Source organism: Staurois parvus, unplaced genomic scaffold (assembly GCF_062004578.1).
Source record: "Staurois parvus isolate SC_StPar_1 unplaced genomic scaffold, SC_StPar_1.0 ptg000013l, whole genome shotgun sequence".
In the NCBI taxonomy this organism is placed as follows: Eukaryota; Metazoa; Chordata; class Amphibia; order Anura; family Ranidae; genus Staurois; species Staurois parvus.
The window spans coordinates 7,705,326-7,722,177 of NW_028317809.1; the positions used below are offsets into that span (position 1 = coordinate 7,705,326).

General features: G+C 39.4%; 1 protein-coding gene across 3 annotated transcripts in view; it reads right to left on the reverse strand.

Moving 5' to 3' along the window:
• Nucleotides 1-16,852, reverse strand: part of ANTXR2 (ANTXR cell adhesion molecule 2) — a 274,337-nt gene that overhangs the window by 181,769 nt on the left and 75,716 nt on the right. For all 3 annotated transcript variants that reach the window (XM_089675449.1, XM_089675440.1, XM_089675431.1), the window contains exon 5: nt 3,695-3,776. In XM_089675449.1, the coding sequence (XP_089531575.1) occupies nt 3,695-3,776 (82 nt within the window). The remainder of the gene's footprint in view (nt 1-3,694; nt 3,777-16,852) is intronic.

Below are 16,852 nucleotides of genomic sequence, written 5' to 3' on the forward strand. Positions count from 1 at the left end.
CTGGAATAAATACATTTTTTGATAAAGTTCTAATTAATTGAGATGCACCTGTATATCCCATAGTTTGTAGATGCTATCATTTTCACGCAGCCCAACCAATATACAGTTATTGTGATTTTTTTTTTACCAAAGATGTGTAGCAGAATACATTTGGGCCAAAATTTATGAAGAAATTAGATTTTGAAAAAACAAAAACTGTGGATATGATTTATAGCAGAAAGTAAAAACTATTGCTTTTTTTTAAAACTTTACTTTTTCATTTATACTGCAAAAAAATGTAAAAAAAAAAAGAAACAGTGGCGATCATATACCATCAAAAGAAAGCTCTATTTGTTTGAAAACATTATATACATATTGTTTGGTTACAGCACTGCATGACCACACAATTACCAGTTAAAATAGAGCTAAACAGGAAAAAAATGGCCTGGTCATGAAACCTTCCGGAGCTCAAGTGGTTAAGGAAGGGTGGGGGAGGAACAGCTAGTGAATGTTTATTTTTAGAATGCATTGAGGTAAAAAAAAAAAAAACTTTTAAATTTAGAGCCACTTTGAGTGCAGCACAACTTGGAGTACTAACTGTTTGTGGTGATTTTTTTTCCACTTCTTTCCTACCATTAGTTTGATTGTGTATCCATATTTATTTATATCCTTATAGTCCTTAACTTATTTTTATGCACTTTATGCAGACAGGTAGTGCTTTTCTTTTATTTTAGTTATGTGAGGAGCACATTTTTACTGTATTCACTTAGTGCTTGCAGATAGATAGGTCAAATGAAGGCCATAGACGGTTCAAAAATCGGCCGATTTTTCATCCGAAAGATTAATTGGCCGATTTTCGCACTGTTAGTGGGTTAATTGGTCAGCCGGTTTTCAGGTTTTTTGCACTTTTGGATTACAGTTGCAAGAAAAAGTATGTAAACCCCTTGGGATTACGTGGAATTTTGCATGAATTGGGCATAAAATGTGCTCTGAACGTCATCTAAGTCACAACAATAGAAGAACACAGTCTGCTGAACATATTACTACACAAACATTAGATGTTGCCATGGTTTAATTGCACATAACATGTAAACATTCACAGTGCAGGGAGGAAAAAGTATGTGAACCTTTGGACTTAATAACTGGTTGACTCTTCTTTGGCAGCAATAACCTCAACCTGTAGTTTCCTGTAGTTGCAGATCAGACCTGCACAACGATCTGGAGTAATTTTGAACCACTTCTCTTCACAAAACTGTTTCAGTGTAGCAATATTCTTGGGATGTCTGGTGTGAATCGCTCTCTTAAGGTCATGCCACAGCATTTCAATCGGGTTGAGGTCAGGACTCTGACTGGGCCACTCCAGAAGGTGTATTCTGTGCTGTTGCAGCCATTGTTTTGTTGAATTACTTGTATGCTTTGGGTCATTGTCCTGTTGCGTCACCCATCCTCTGTGGAACTTCAGTTGGCGGACAGATGGTCGTACGTTTTCCTGCAAAATGTCTTGATAAACTCTGGAATTAATTTCCCCACCAATGACAACAATCCATCGAGGCCCTGAGGCAGCAAAGCAGCCCCAAACCATGATGCTTCCTCCGCCATGTTTTACAGTGGGGATGAGGTTTTGATGTTGGTGTGCTGTGCCTTTTTTTCTCCACACATAGTGTTGTGTGTTCTTCCCAAACAACTCAATCTTGGTTTCATCTGTCCACAGTATATTTTGCCAGTAGCACTGTGGAACATCCAGGTGCTCTTTTTCAAACTTCAAACGTGCTGCAATATTTTTTTGGACAGCAATGGCTTCTTCTGTGGTGTCCTCCCATGTACTCCATTCTTGTTTACTGTTTTCCTTATTGTAGATGTGTCAACAAAAATGTTAGCATGTGCCAGAGATTTCTGTAGGTCTTTAGCTGACCCTCTGGGATTCTTCTTTATCTCATGCAGCATTCTGCGCTGTGCTCTTGCAGTCATTTTTACAGGACGACCACGCCTAGGGAGAGTAGCAACAGTGCTAAGCTTTCTCCATTTGTAGACAGTCTGTCTTACCGTGGACACATGAACATCAAGGCTTTTGGAGATACTTTTGTAACCCTTTCCAGCTTCATGCAAGTCAACAATTCTTGATCGTAGGTCTTCTGAGAGCTCTTTTCTGTGAGGCATGGTTCACATCCGACAGTGCTTCTTGAAACCAGTAAACCCAAAATAGGTGTGTGTTTTTTAAGGGCAGGACAGCTGTCAGCAACACATCCAATATCATCACACTGATTGGAGTCAAGGTTGGCTCACTCCTGGCTCCAATTAGCTCTGGGAGAAGTCATTAAGCTAGGGCCTCACATACTTTTTCCTCCCTGCACTGTGAATGTTTACATGTTATGTGCAATTAAACCATGGCAACATCTAATGTTTGTGTAGTATTATGTTCAGCAGACTGTGTTCTTCTATTGTTGTGACTTAGATGATGTTCAGAGCACATTTTATGCCCAATTCATGCAAAACTCCACGTAATCCCAAGGGGTTCACATACTTTTTCTTGCAACTCTATCGGTCATGTTGGAAAATTTGTGGAAAACGACCCATTTTTGCGTCAATGATGGCCAAATCATACGATCATATAATATAACCTTTTTGTGATATAATAATACAATTAGACCCTAAAGTGTCATATAAAATCTCAAAAATCCCCAAAAATGTCCAAAAAAAGAAAAGTCCAAAGAAAAGTCCAGTGTTCAAAAAGGTCCCAGATTTCCAAACTTTTTCATCCAATAGGAAGTATTGAATCCTATTTCATCCAGTAAGAACCTCAAAAATAAAAATAAATACTCTAGTGCATTACCTTTATGTAAAGGAATAATCACTCAGTGTAAAAACTCAACTACTTAAAAATGTGCCAAAAACCTTTTATAAAGTAAATTAATTATTTTATATAGTGCACATATGTACTACAAATTAAACTGTGAGCACTCTGTGATCACTGCAACACTGTGCAAACACCAAAAACTAGCACCAATAGTATTAAATACTATTACCCTCTGTATGTATATAATCAGCTTAACAGCATTATAGATCAGAGATCTTCCATTCTCTCTTCAAAGATATTTTTCCAAGGTTCTCAGAAAGACAAGAAGGGTCTCAGGACTCATATTCAATAGTATAGGGAAAATTTTAATAGCCACTTACATTTAAAATTTAGAATTTCCAGCTCCAGACATGGCTCCTATGCAAGTTCCAACAAACAAATGCAGAAAACCATGTGTGGATAACCAACAAAATGGCCGCGGCAACACTTCCGGTTTGCGTACGTGCGTCTTGACGTCACTCATCTAACGCGTTTCGTCACTTCCGGACTTCGTCTGAACAATCATACGATCGTTTTAACGAAAAAAAAATGCTCATGAGCCGTGACCTGGAAGGAACAGATGTTTTGGCTGTTATATGGGGTGAACTTTATGACGTGGTTGGCCGATTTTTATAATCGTGGGTGGTTACGTCAGTTTAAAGAACAACTGATTTTTTGTTTATCGTTCGAAAAAACGCACGGTTTTCGAGCCATCTATGACCTGCATAAGTCCAGGGGAAGCACAGAAAATGTATATAGTTATTGTGTCACTGCTGATACAACAAAACTCAATGTTTTTTCTTTATTATTCAATATGAGTAAGTCAGCAATCATTGCAGTTATCACAATTCTGAAGTCTATAAGTGTTCTTAATGAACTTACTAGCATAAAGCCTTCATGCATGTATGTTTCACCTGCTGGTTTTACTCTACTCAAACTTTCAAGTCCCTTTGTGATTTCGGCCCTGCAAAAAAGTTAGAAAAGTAGAATTCAAATTAGAAACGTTATAGGTTTAATGTAATGATAATTGCTATACATCTTTTCTAAATAATCTCCTAAACATGCAACATACAGCACTTTTGGAAATTGATCACTAGGAACCAGCATGTGATTGCAAACTGCGTGATTTCACCTTCTCTTAAGTTTTCATCAAAATGAGCCTCACATTTTACTATGTGGACTGCCTACACAAAATCTACTTAAATAACAAAAATACTGACATAGTGATCAATGACTTGAAAAAACAAAGGAACAGCAGATAGATATACCTCCACTTTCTGTTATGTAGACAGAGCAGGAACTGGGAGAATATTTCTCAAAGTGAGGGAAATTCTCTTAGCAGAAAGAGTACCCTCATTGGAAGATGTACCCTCCATATATCTAATGGTCTCCAGAACAAATAAAGATGGTGGCTCTACCCATCATAGAGAAAAATATTTCAGCTTTGGCTGGAGGTACACTTGCATTCATAACTATCAGTTGTAACTATCAGTACTAACACTTAGATGTACAAGAAAAATCATTATGTTATAGTAACAATTAGTATCTTTGGACAAGAAAAAAATAATAATTTGCACAGATATCGCTGCATCAGAAAATGAAGCTTCTGGCACACCATCTTTATGTAGTTGTATGCACAGATGTTTCTATGTATCAACTGAATTGCTAAATGTCTGGAAAAATATTTGTTGAAGCTGCCTCAAAATTGCCCGCCAACGTTAGGCTGGATTGATCTGGCAGACAATGGAATTTACTATGTATTAATTAAAGCATTTTATGCAGTGTACATATTTTGTGTTGCGTCTAGGAAATGCACTATTTTGACATGATTTTTTTTTCATAAAATGAACATAAATATAATTTGACCAGAAACTGTGAAAATTAATTAAAAAAAGCTACTGACAATTTGTTTTACTAAATAGTAGCAGTATGTCACATGATACAGTTCACTTCTAAGCACACCAGCAAAGACTATTGTTGACTGAATAATGACAAAAACATTAAATTTGATGCAGCAAAGGGCAGCGCGTTGTAACCTATGGAAACCGAACTTTCACCAATCTAAAGGAAATGACAAAAAAATGTGATTGGTTCCTCTAGGTCACATGGTTTTCCTGCCATTGCATGAATACATGAGCCACAAAGTAACTTTTGAAATTAAATTTTAGACAATATATTTGGTTTACTAATGATGCAAAGTGAATGTTTATTAGACAGAGTCAAAGCTCAGTTTGGAAAGCAGGTTGAAGGTGTGTTCACTTTAAATACCAACTCATGTACAGGAAAAATAAAAATGGGGTTTTGTTTGACCATTTACTTTGCAAAGTGAGTATTTACTGTTAGAAAATCAGCCCAATAGTCTTGCAATTTAATAAGAAGCAGCAAAGCACAACCATTGCTTAGCACTGGAGAGTGGAAAGAAGAGTTATTATATGTAATGAATTAATGTGGCTGCCCCATTGCATATACATAATTACAATGTACACATAAAAAGGCAACTTTTTAAATGCTAAATAAACAGAAAACATTAAATATTCCCCTTAACCCCTTAATGCTGATGCCTCCTGGTCTTTAAGAGGTTTCTGATGCTGGTAGGCAGGGTGAGGTTTCTGATCACGTGATTGCAAATAGAAATGAGGAGCTTTCCGGTAGCTGCCTGTAACCGTGCCGGGAGCGTGCTCGCCACAGCTGTGTTTACATTCTGGTATGCATATATGCGGCCTCTAGACGTTAAGGCCCACCCTCCAAGAAACCGCATATATGCATACTGTCTGTGCGAAGAGGTTAAAGTGGTTGTAAACCTCAAACATGAAATATGAACAAAGCATACCCCTCTATAGGAGAGGTCTCCAGACTATGGCCCTCCAGCTGTTGAAGTACTACAAGTCTCATCATGCCTCTGCCTCTGGGAGTCTTGCATGTTGCTGTCAGAGTCTTGCAAGACCTCATGTGACTTGCAGTTCCTCAACACCTGGATGGCCATAGTTTGGAGAATCCTGCTCTATAGTATGTGCTTGTCTCAATTAAAAGCACTAAGTGTCATTTCTGTCTGCTGCATTTTCCGCTGTTATCAGCAAGAGTCACTTCTGACAAGTTTTCCTGACAGTAAGAGAAAAATGGTGACAGGGGAGGGATCTCCAGCAGAGTGACAGCCTCAGCTCTGTTTCTGTGAGTTGTGAGCAGGGGGTGTGTCTCTTTTCTCCAATCAGCTCTCAGAATTCTCCTCACTGAGCTCTGCAGAGTGTAACTTCAGCTCTCCACCCCCTTTTTTTCCGAACTCCCTGAAAGCCTTGTAAATTTAACACTTCGAATGGCTGTAGAGAAGCGAAGCCTGCAGATGGACAGGTACAGGGGCGGACTGACAACTCATGGGGCCCCCGGGCAATAGGGGACCATGGGGCCCCTGTGTCCTTGCCCAAACTCAAAAAAGTCTATCAAAAAGGTACCAGGGGCATCTCATGGGGCCCCCTACTGACCCCGGGCCCTCGGGCAGTGCCCGAGTTTCCAAATGGTCAGTCCGCCCCTGGACAGGTACAACTTATGTAGGAGGATTTGTTTCATCTCCGTGTATCACCTGAGGCCACTTCACTGGGTATATGTAAGGGTTTACAACCACATTAAGCCTGAGGGGATTTTATGCATTTCCTGTATCCCAAGTTGTAAAGCAGAGTGTTTTGCGTAACATTAGCAAGAACTAGAATCTCTGCGCATGTGTGAATGATAGGAAGTGAAAATGAATCTCCCTAAACTGAGGGTAAATCTTATTTTTTTACATCTGTCACATGAACAAGTGTGTCATCATGTGTAACAGTATCCCAGTGATTCCTCTCACATATTTTTCGAATGAAAGCTGCAGAAATCTGATCTTCCCTTAAGCCGGAAATACATGGATCGAAATTCGGCTAGTTCACCAGGGACCGGATGAATTCCAATCCACAGGGCAGCACAGTGGCTAAATGGTTAGCACTTCCACCTGGCTGTTCAAAGATTGTTGGTTTGAAGCCCAGCCACAGTACCACCTGCCTGGAGTTTCCATGTTCTCCCTGTGCCTGTGTGGGTTTTTTCTAGGTACTCTGGTTTCCTCCCACACTCCAAAGACATGCTGGTAGGTTAATTGGATCGTGTCTAAATTGGCCCTAGTATGTGTATGAATGTGAGTTAGGGACCTTAGATTGTACGCCCCTTGAGGGTTAGGGACTGATGTGAATGTAAAATATATATGTAAAGTGCTGTGTAAATTGATAGCGCTATATAAGTACCTGTAATAAATAAACAAATAAATAAAATGTATGGGCAGAGAGGTTGTACAGAAGTTGATCCACTGATTGACTTCTGTAGAACTGCCCTGCTGGATTTTCTCCACCCAGAAGTCTCCCTGCTGTCAGAACACAATAGAGGCAGCATGAGTGATTCCCTCATTCACATCATGTGTGTGGATTGGTAAATTAAGCCATTTTGACAGGCTGAATAAAAAAAAAAATGACTCATCTATGGGCTGCCTTACATTTTGCACTGGAGTCAACAGTCGCCAGGATAGAAAAATGAGAAGCAATTTTTTTTCGTTGTTCAAGAACAACTTGATAGAGGTTTTGATCATTCCACACTTTTGACTTTAATTTTTCAGTTTTGACTATTTTGCACTTTTTACACTGATCCTTTCTAGTTGCTGCAAAGAGTTTGAGAAAGTCATAAAATGAGAGATAATAACTTGTTGCTGAACATAAACACTTCTCCCATCTTATCACTGTACAATACTTTTCTATACAATACTATATTACAGGACATTAGTATAACTGATGAGATGCAATAAAACATTACTGCTAGTTCTGTGCATATTACTGAACATAATAGACCATACTTAACATGTCTGTCAATGTTATTATTTCGTCCTTTGAATTAAAATTAGAATTTATATGTGCAGCCCTTTGCTGGACACAGGGATCACCCATTTTTAAATTAGATACCCTCTGTTTCTACGGGTCAACGATTTCCAAAGACAAGGATATGGGCATCTGAAGGTCTATTGATGAATTTCTGCCAGTATGCTGTCAGTTAAGCTGGCATATATGAAATGGATTTCTAAATATCTGTACTGAAGGCTGAACCCTAATCTGTATGTTAAAAAGTGGCACTGCACTTTCTTCACTAATACATTTATGACATCCAGGGGCGGACTGACCATTTGGAAACTCGGGCACTGCCCGAGGGCCTGGGGTCAGTAGGGGGCCCCATGAGAAGCCCTTGGTACCTTTTTTCATAGACTTTTTTGAGTTTGGGCAAGGACACAGGGGCCCCATAATCCACTATTGCCCAGGGGCCCCATGAGTTGTCAGTCCACCCCTCATGACATCTACTGTATACAAGGCTTTACCAATACATCTTTTGTGCTTTTTTACACGTGCAATCTTACCATTAGGGAAACTGGCAATGAAAGAAATGTGAGAGCCTCTTTTTGAATATACCAAGTGTGTGGCTGACACTGGCTGCAGTGTTATACAAAATCAATGGCCTTGTACAAACATATGGCTCAAGATATAAAGAGTGAGGTTAGAGATTCCTTGTACGAGGCCAGTGGTCTGCATACTGGTTTAAAAAATTATTAGAAAAGCATTAAAGAATATGTTACCCCAACATTACATATTCCTGATATGTGTCTTTTGCATCATGTACTTGTGTTACAAAGTATCCTGTTCTCTTTGTATTGCTTCCTTTGTGTGAAAAACCTGGTGATCCTGCCAGTCCCCATGTGTTCTTATTTAAAACTGATTATGCTAGGCCAGGGGCGGACTGACCATTTGGAAACTCGGGCACTGCCCGAGGGCCCAGGGTCAGTAGGGGGCCCCATGAGATGCCCCTGGTACCTTTTTCATAGGCTTTTTTGAGTTTGGGCAAGGACACAGGGGCCCCATTGTCCCCTATTGCCCGGGGGCCCCATGAGTTGTCAGTCCGCCCCTGTGCTAGGCATAGAAGCACATCCACCCCAGCAAGGTCAGTTTTCTGGCTGTGCTGAGAGCACAGCCTGCCTGTCCTCCAAATATCAGACTTGTACTGACACTGTCCCTGTACAGCTATTCATCGGGAAGATCAGTGTCCGCTGTTTCTCCTCCCCCACCTCTCTAAGCCCCTTATGCAGCTGAGAACAAAGATTATGTGATCACTTATAAAAAAAAAGTGAAAAAAGGTATTTACAGTATAATGTTTTTAGATGTACGAAAATGTTTTCCCTTTTATTTCTATTTTAAAATGAATGGGTTGTTTTACAAGGCATTTGTTCACATATTCTTTAAATAAGTATGACAGCCACATGGGGAGGTAAGCAATGGCAGTTTACACATCTTCTCAATATAAAGCTGGACACACACTGTCAGAATACAATGTACTGGTGAGGGGAATTCCTCCATCCACCCTGTTTGAGTCTACTGGGATGAACGGAAAAAAAAAAGAAAACTAACAGTGCATGGCTAGCTAGTTTCTTTTAACCTCCCTGGCGGTATGATTATGTCAGGAATTTTGTACCAAAAGCGGTACCATTTTTTTGCATGGAAATTTGGTGTTATGTATTGTAGGCCTGCAATTCTTAGTAATTACTTACTTAAACATCCCGGGTATGATAAAATTTGAAACACGAAATCATAAATTATAATTTAATAAATAATCATAAAGAATAATAATATAATAATAATACATTTAATTCAATAATATAATCAAACCAAAAACACTGAAATTTGAAATATAGCGCCAAGTTCGCACATCATTGAGCAAAGTCGCAAAATCGTTTTCAGTGTCTGATGACAAATTTCCCCACGAATCATTATCACTCAATTCTGCAAGTGGTTCTGATTTACTATCGCTGTTCTCTAGCCGGTCTAAAACCGATTTTGACATTAAGGGACGCTTTTTGGACGCCATGGACGTTTCTCAGTTTCCAGGCAGAAAGAACAGTCAAAATGAGACAGGGCACAGGACAAAGCACTAGGGACAAAATGTATGTGAAATGGGTTGAAACAGCAATGTTTTACTATGTAAAATTTGTTTAGAAAAAAATGACATTTTTTTAAATTTTCAAATTTCCCGCTGGTTCCGGCGCCCGTACTTCCCGACGTCACAGGGACCGGAACAGAGAAGCCGGATGCCGGCATCGGCCAGAGGAGATGGCCGGGGACGCTGCAGGGGACACACCGCGGGAGCAAAGGACAAGGTAAGCTCTGCAGGGAATCCCTATGCAGCGCCGCATGGTAAGCCCGAGTGTAGCTCGGGGTTACCGCTTTTGGTACTGAAATTTTACCCACTCGGGAATACTGCCAGGGAGGTTAAATGTCAGAGTATCTGTTAGATTAATTCTGAGGCATCAGCATAATGGATGGTCATCTATTGGTAACCAGTTATAAATGTCTTATAAATCTATTCACTCCTACTGTATATTACCATTTCTATGTGCATGCATGAATCAAGCCTCTATAAACTGTTAAAGCTGATTCTCACTTAGTCCTACAGAAACATTTCATAGACAAAAGGTGTTAAACATTTACAGCTGCTTGCTGGCAGTAGATGACATTTACATACTGAAACCGAAGTGCAACTGTTACAGTACTTCATGAAACATTAACAGATTTTAACAAAACAAATCCAATGTTCATTCGAGTTAAATTATATCCAGTGAGCTGGGATTAAAATTGAACCTTTCATGTAGACCACTGATACTTGTTTTATGAAAAATATATAAAATACATCATCATCTCAACCTACAATCATTACCTTTTGGTCGAAGATAAAACAAAAAAAACACCGTAAACTGAACAAAAGCAATTTTTATTTTTCATGAATAGAATTTTAGTAAAAATAAGTTAGTAGTTGCTGATTTAGGCCCCATTCGCACTTGTGTATGCGGCCAACTTGGGTTTCTCATGGGAGACGGCAAACAGTTGAGCCATTTAAAGTAATGGGAGACTGACAGTGCCAGCAGTCACTTGTGGCTTTTTTGCATGTGATCGAACATGTAGTAATTACCTGCTGATGATTGGCCCTGGATGCAATCTGCCACTATTTAAGAAATTAAATGAGTCTGTTTCAGAGACTGTTGTTTGGAGTCCCATGAACATATAGATTTACAGAAATATCTCAGCAGTGCCTCTTTTTTACCCTGTATGGAACACATAATGTTTATAGGCAGGATGCACTAAAAATAGGTCTGACACATTCATGGTGCATCCTGCATGAGAGTTTGCATGAACATGAGTGTACTCATCCTGTGGTAGCCATAAGTATATTTTAGAACCTATCAAGGCTATTATTGTACTCTTCACAAGAAAGATTTTTACTTTCCCACAGCTGGTATTGTAAAACTACTTCTTAAAATCTGTTTTAAAGTTCTGTCAATTTGCACAGTGCTTTACAAACATATAAACATATATTACATTCACATCAGTCCCTAACCCTCAAGGAGTGTACAATCTAACGTTCCTAACTCACATACATACACTAGGGCCAATTTAGACAGGAGCCAATTCACCTACCAGCATATCTTTGGAGTATGGGAGGAAACCCATGCAGTCACAGGGAGAACATGCAAACTCCAGGCAGGTGGTGCCGTGGTTGGGATTCAAACCAATGACCCTAGTACTGCCAGGTGGAAGTGCTAACCATTTGGTCACTGTGCTGCCAAAATATAATACATCACTTTTAAAGAAACAGTGAGGTTGGTTTACTAAAGCTGGAGAGTGCAAAGTCAGGCTCACTTCTGCACAGAAACCAATCAGCTTTAAGGTTTTATTGCCAAAGTTTAATTGAAAAAGCTGAGGTTAGAACCTGATGCTCTAGGAATGCAAAGCATGCTTAAAAACATCTATTTCACATATTAGAATTCCACATGCAATTCATAGAATTCAACAGGAACAAGGCACATTAATATTAGGTATATATCTGAATAGGGAATATCATGCCGAACAAATCAAGACCATACATGACTATGTTAGCACATAGGAAAGGGGAGAAAGCAGTCTCTTCCCTCCTGGGTGATAAAGGTACGCTGTGTTTGGTATCCCTGGGTTCAAAATATAATTCTGAATATTAATCTGCCAGTTGCTAGAATACACCTGCATGTATTGGAGGTTAGTAATATTAGTGTAAAACTGTAGTTGGGAATTGGTTGTAAACATAGCGGCCTCCCAACACCCATCCCTTAAACTGGATTATTGGTCAGTTGGTCTCTGTCCACACCAACTTGATATCATAGAAAAGAGACTGACAGGACTTGTGAATATTGGGCTCTAGTTTAACATCAACCAACCATGGAACATCTTAACAGACTTGATATCCACGGCAACATTTTTGCTTGGACAATTGGACTCTGCTAAAGCCAAGGACTGTGCAAGTATTCTGCCTTCTGAACTAATTTCTTTTATCTCTCTGTTGCTTTATTGTTCTCTTTATTTCTTTGTAACATCTCTTTCTGTAAATATTTTAATTGCACCTTTTGAACGTTTCATTAATAATCCCCATTTTGAAAAGTGTTAAACTATCTCTAAGGCTTTCAATGCAAACTAAAGAATCCCTGTCTCTTGAAGAGTGCTACTGTATAAAATAATCCTCTGAATATACCTGTCTGTGGTGACAGTTTGTGTTACAGACGTTTATTGTTCACATTTGTTCTCGCTAACAAGGATTGATAGTCCCAAAGCTATCTGGAAGCAGTTTGGAGTTTGAAGGGTTAATTGCATAATTAATTAACCCAGTGACAATCGCTGTCAGGCTGCTGGCACCTAGACTGTGGTCCCAAAAGCTGTAAAATCTTTGTGCAGGGTGCAGCTGAGAGTGGCATTGTTACGCAAGCTACAGCGCAGTGTGAGATTGGCTGGTCCTTTGTCACGAGTTAGTGAGAAGGGCAGGGGTCAGGCATTGTGTTTTTCACATACCGCATACTCAGATGTGGTAAGATACCGCTCGGTAAATTGTCCCTGTTCGAAGTTCACGGTCAAACTTCCGGTAGGTTCAAATGTTCAACCGCGAACCGAATAGGGGGGTGTTCAGCCCATCACTATCCACCACTGTCACTGCTGCACTCAATCCCTAAAAGGTTGATAGGTTGTATAGAGTGCACCTCACAAGACAGAGATTGGAGTTCATTTACTAAAGTAGTACAAATTTCACTTAGTCCTGTGAATTATTATTATTATTATACAGGATTTATATAGCGCCAACAGTTTGCTCAGCGCTTTACAATATAACGGGAGACAATACAGCAACAATACAGTTCAATACAAGAGGGTTAGGAGGGCCTGATCCTTGGAGCTTACAATCTAAGATTATTATTATACAGGATTTATATAGCGCCAACAGTTTGCTCAGCGCTTTACAATATAACGGGAGACAATACAGCAACAATACAGTTCAATACAAGAGGGTTAGGAGGGCCTGATCCTTGGAACTTACAATCTAAGATTATTTATTATTATTATAATACAGGATTTATATAGCGCCAACAGTTTGCTCAGCGCTTTACAATATAACGGGAGACAATACAGCAACAATACAAGAGAGTTAGGAGGGCCTGATCCTTGGAGCTTACAATCTAAGATTATTATTATACAGGACTTATATAGTGCCAACAGTTTGCTCAGCGCTTTACAATATAACGGGAGACAATACAGCAACAATACAGTTCAATACAAGAGGGATAGGAGGGCCCTGCTCCTTGGAGCTTACAATCTAGGAAGTTGTGTTCCTTTCAAATAGCCAATAATATGCAGGAATTTAAAAATTGAAGAATTCTCTTTTACTGATAATTAAAATATTGAATGATGACATGAACACAGATTTACTACAGTACACAGCTTCTTTAGAAATGCTACCCAACATTTTAAAATTTTGGCATTATCTCTGAGCTCCAAGGTAATGACATTTTTTCAATCAAGGTACATCTTTTACATTGCTCAGTGATGTTATATTTACTGCAGTCATCTAACCACGAGTGATTTCCTAATTGTTTTAACCACTTGCCTACCGGGCACTTTTACCCCCTTCCTGCCCAGGCCAATTTTCAGCTTTCAGCGCTGTCACAATTTGAGTGACAATTGCACGGTCATGCAACACTGCACCCAAACAAAATTTTTATCATTTTTTTGAGACAAATAGAGCTTTCTTTTCTTGGTATTTAATCAGCATTGAGGTTTTTATTTTTTCCTAACCAAACTAAAAGAGACTGAAAATTTTGAAAAAGAAAAGTTTTTTCTTAGTTTCTGTTACAAAATTTTGTAAATAAGTAATTTTTCTCCTTCCCTGATGTGCACTAATGAGGCTGCATTGAGGGGCACTGATAGGCGGCAATCATATATGGCACTGATAGGTGGCACTGATGGGCAATGGTAGGAGGCACTGATAGGCGGCACTGACTGGAGGCACTGATAGGCAACACTGCCTAGTACTGATAGACAGCACTGAAAGGCAGCTCTGGTAGGCACTGATGTGTGGCATTGATGTGCAATGACAGGTGGCACTGATGGGCACTAACAGGTGACACAATGGGACTACACTGATCATCAGTGCCCTGATCAGGGGTGGACTGACAACTCACGGGGCCCCTGTGTCCTCACCCACGCTCAAACCACACTCAAAAAAGCCTATGAAAGGTACCAGGGGCATCTCATGGGGCCCCCTACTGACCCCGGGCCTTAGGGCAGTGCCCGAGTTCCCAAATGGTCAGTCCGCTACCTGGCCCTGATGATCAGTGTAGATGTCCCCTCTGAGGAATGTTGATTACCAGCTATCCGCTCCTCACAAGCTGTCAGCGGGAGGAAAGGACTGCCGATAATTGGCATTTTCTATTTAAATGTGATCAGCTGTGATTGGACACAGCTGATCACATAACGAAGCAAACGTCATCAGCTCTTTACAGTGATCTGTGATCCACTGTGTCATATGACGTCCTCCCAGAACAAGAGAACCTTCTGTCATTACCTTATATGGCGAGTGGGAGGCAGTTAAAATACCTCTTGATGAAACGGTTTGTTCAATGTGAACACTGGTCGACTATTTTAACAGCTTTTCTGCTGCCCTATAGCAGAAATACTGCTACAGGGTGGCAGGGGTGCACAGAATCACGTATATATACGTGCTTTTGCATCTCCCGATAGGGGGCCAAAGGGCCTGGAATGGATGGGGGGGTGGGCCCACACTGTCTGTTATTTTTCATCATTTTTAATTGGGGGGGGTGGGGGGGGGCCCACACTTTTATTTTTCATCATTTTTAATTGCTGGCATGTTTTGTTTATATTCAGCTGTCAGTGGGATACCTGCCTTAACAACCAGCTACCATGCAATAAATTACTGCATGAAAATATGCGGTAATTACCGTACTACAGATATTTTACCACTAGAATTATTTACTGCAAAAATTCTTAGTAAATTGCACATTTGCAAAAAATTTACTGTATGCGTTATTTTAGCACATTTTTTTCAGTCAATATTTAACTCTTAGTGAATTGACCACACTATCTCCTAATTCTAATTTATTACTCCAGATTCTGATTTGTTGTGTCAAAGTTATATTATATTATCTTGGAATCTGAACTATTATCTGGCATATTTCTCTGAGGTCAAAGATATCTAAACCTTGTTGATAGAGAAATAAAAAATGTATTGTCCAGTGACGGGACATTTTTATTTTTCAAAAATATCAGAAACTGATAGATTAATCAGAATGTGTAACATGCAGAAGAAAGTAACAAATTTGACTAATGTTAATACAAATACAAACAGCTGGCAAGATACAATGTATATGTAAATCCTCTTAGTCACAAGGTTGTTATCTGCTGCAATTCAATTATTTGCGATTATTCTTTAGAAATATTGCTAAAGTAACGTCGACAAGGGAAGTTATGAAAGTGTTATCACCTCATAGCTGTCAGATGTTAACATCCTTCCTCTTCCTGTTGTTAAAATGCCATGTATTGCAAATCTAAAGGAAGAACTAGGTAATCAGAAGCAAAAGCTGTCTTTTTATACCTGCTGTAGAAAAAAACTCACCACTGCTTTGCCTACACCCTCCCAATTGAAATATACTAATAGCAACTATGAGAAGTTCTATTTACATTTACATAAGCATGCTCCATTGTGGAGATTTACTAAAACTGGAGCACAGAGAATCAGTTGCAGCTGTGTATAGTAACAACTCAGCTTCTAGGTTTTAGTCCTCATTCACACTGGATGTTTTTACAGCTGCTGCTTTTGGCTGTTGACATTTTTTTTCTACCCCCCAGCATATCCTATGTGACTATGCACACATGTTTTTTGGCAGGGACTTTTTTAGCTGGAAAAAAAACCCAGGACTAGTGGGCTTTTGGAGGAGTTTTTGATCTGTAAAAACGCTCTAACGCTGAAAAATGCGGCAAAACATGGTAAACCACCACAAACCGGCAATATTGGACATTTGGGCAGCACAGTGGCTAAATGGTTAGCACGTCCGCCTGGCAGTACTAGGTTCATTGGTTTGTATCCCAGCCACGGCACCTCCTGCCTGGAGTTTGCATGTTCTTCCTGTGCCTGCGTGGGTTTCCTCCCACACTCCAAAGACATGCTGGTAGGTTAATTGGATCCTGTCTAAAAAAATTGGCCCTTGTATATGAATGTGAGTTAGGGACCTTAGATTGTACGCCCCTTGAGGGTTAAGGACTGATGTGAATGTACTATATATATATATATATATATATATATATATACACACACATATATATATGTAAAGTGCTGCGTAAATTGACGGTGCTTTATAAGTACCTGAAATAAATAAATACATTTTTTGAACCCAAAAATTTTTTTTATGGAAAAAAAATGCTAAAAAAATGCTAAAAACCTCAAAAGTGGAAAACCATGGCAAAACGCCGCTAAACGATAATGCAAAAATGCTAAAAATTCTGAAAAACTCACGTTTTTAACGTGACTTTACACAGCTAATGTTGCCAGCGTTATCAAAAAACGCCAAGTGTGCATGAGGACTTATTGTCAAAATCTAACTGAACATGCTAAAGTTAGAAGCAGATTGGTTATTAT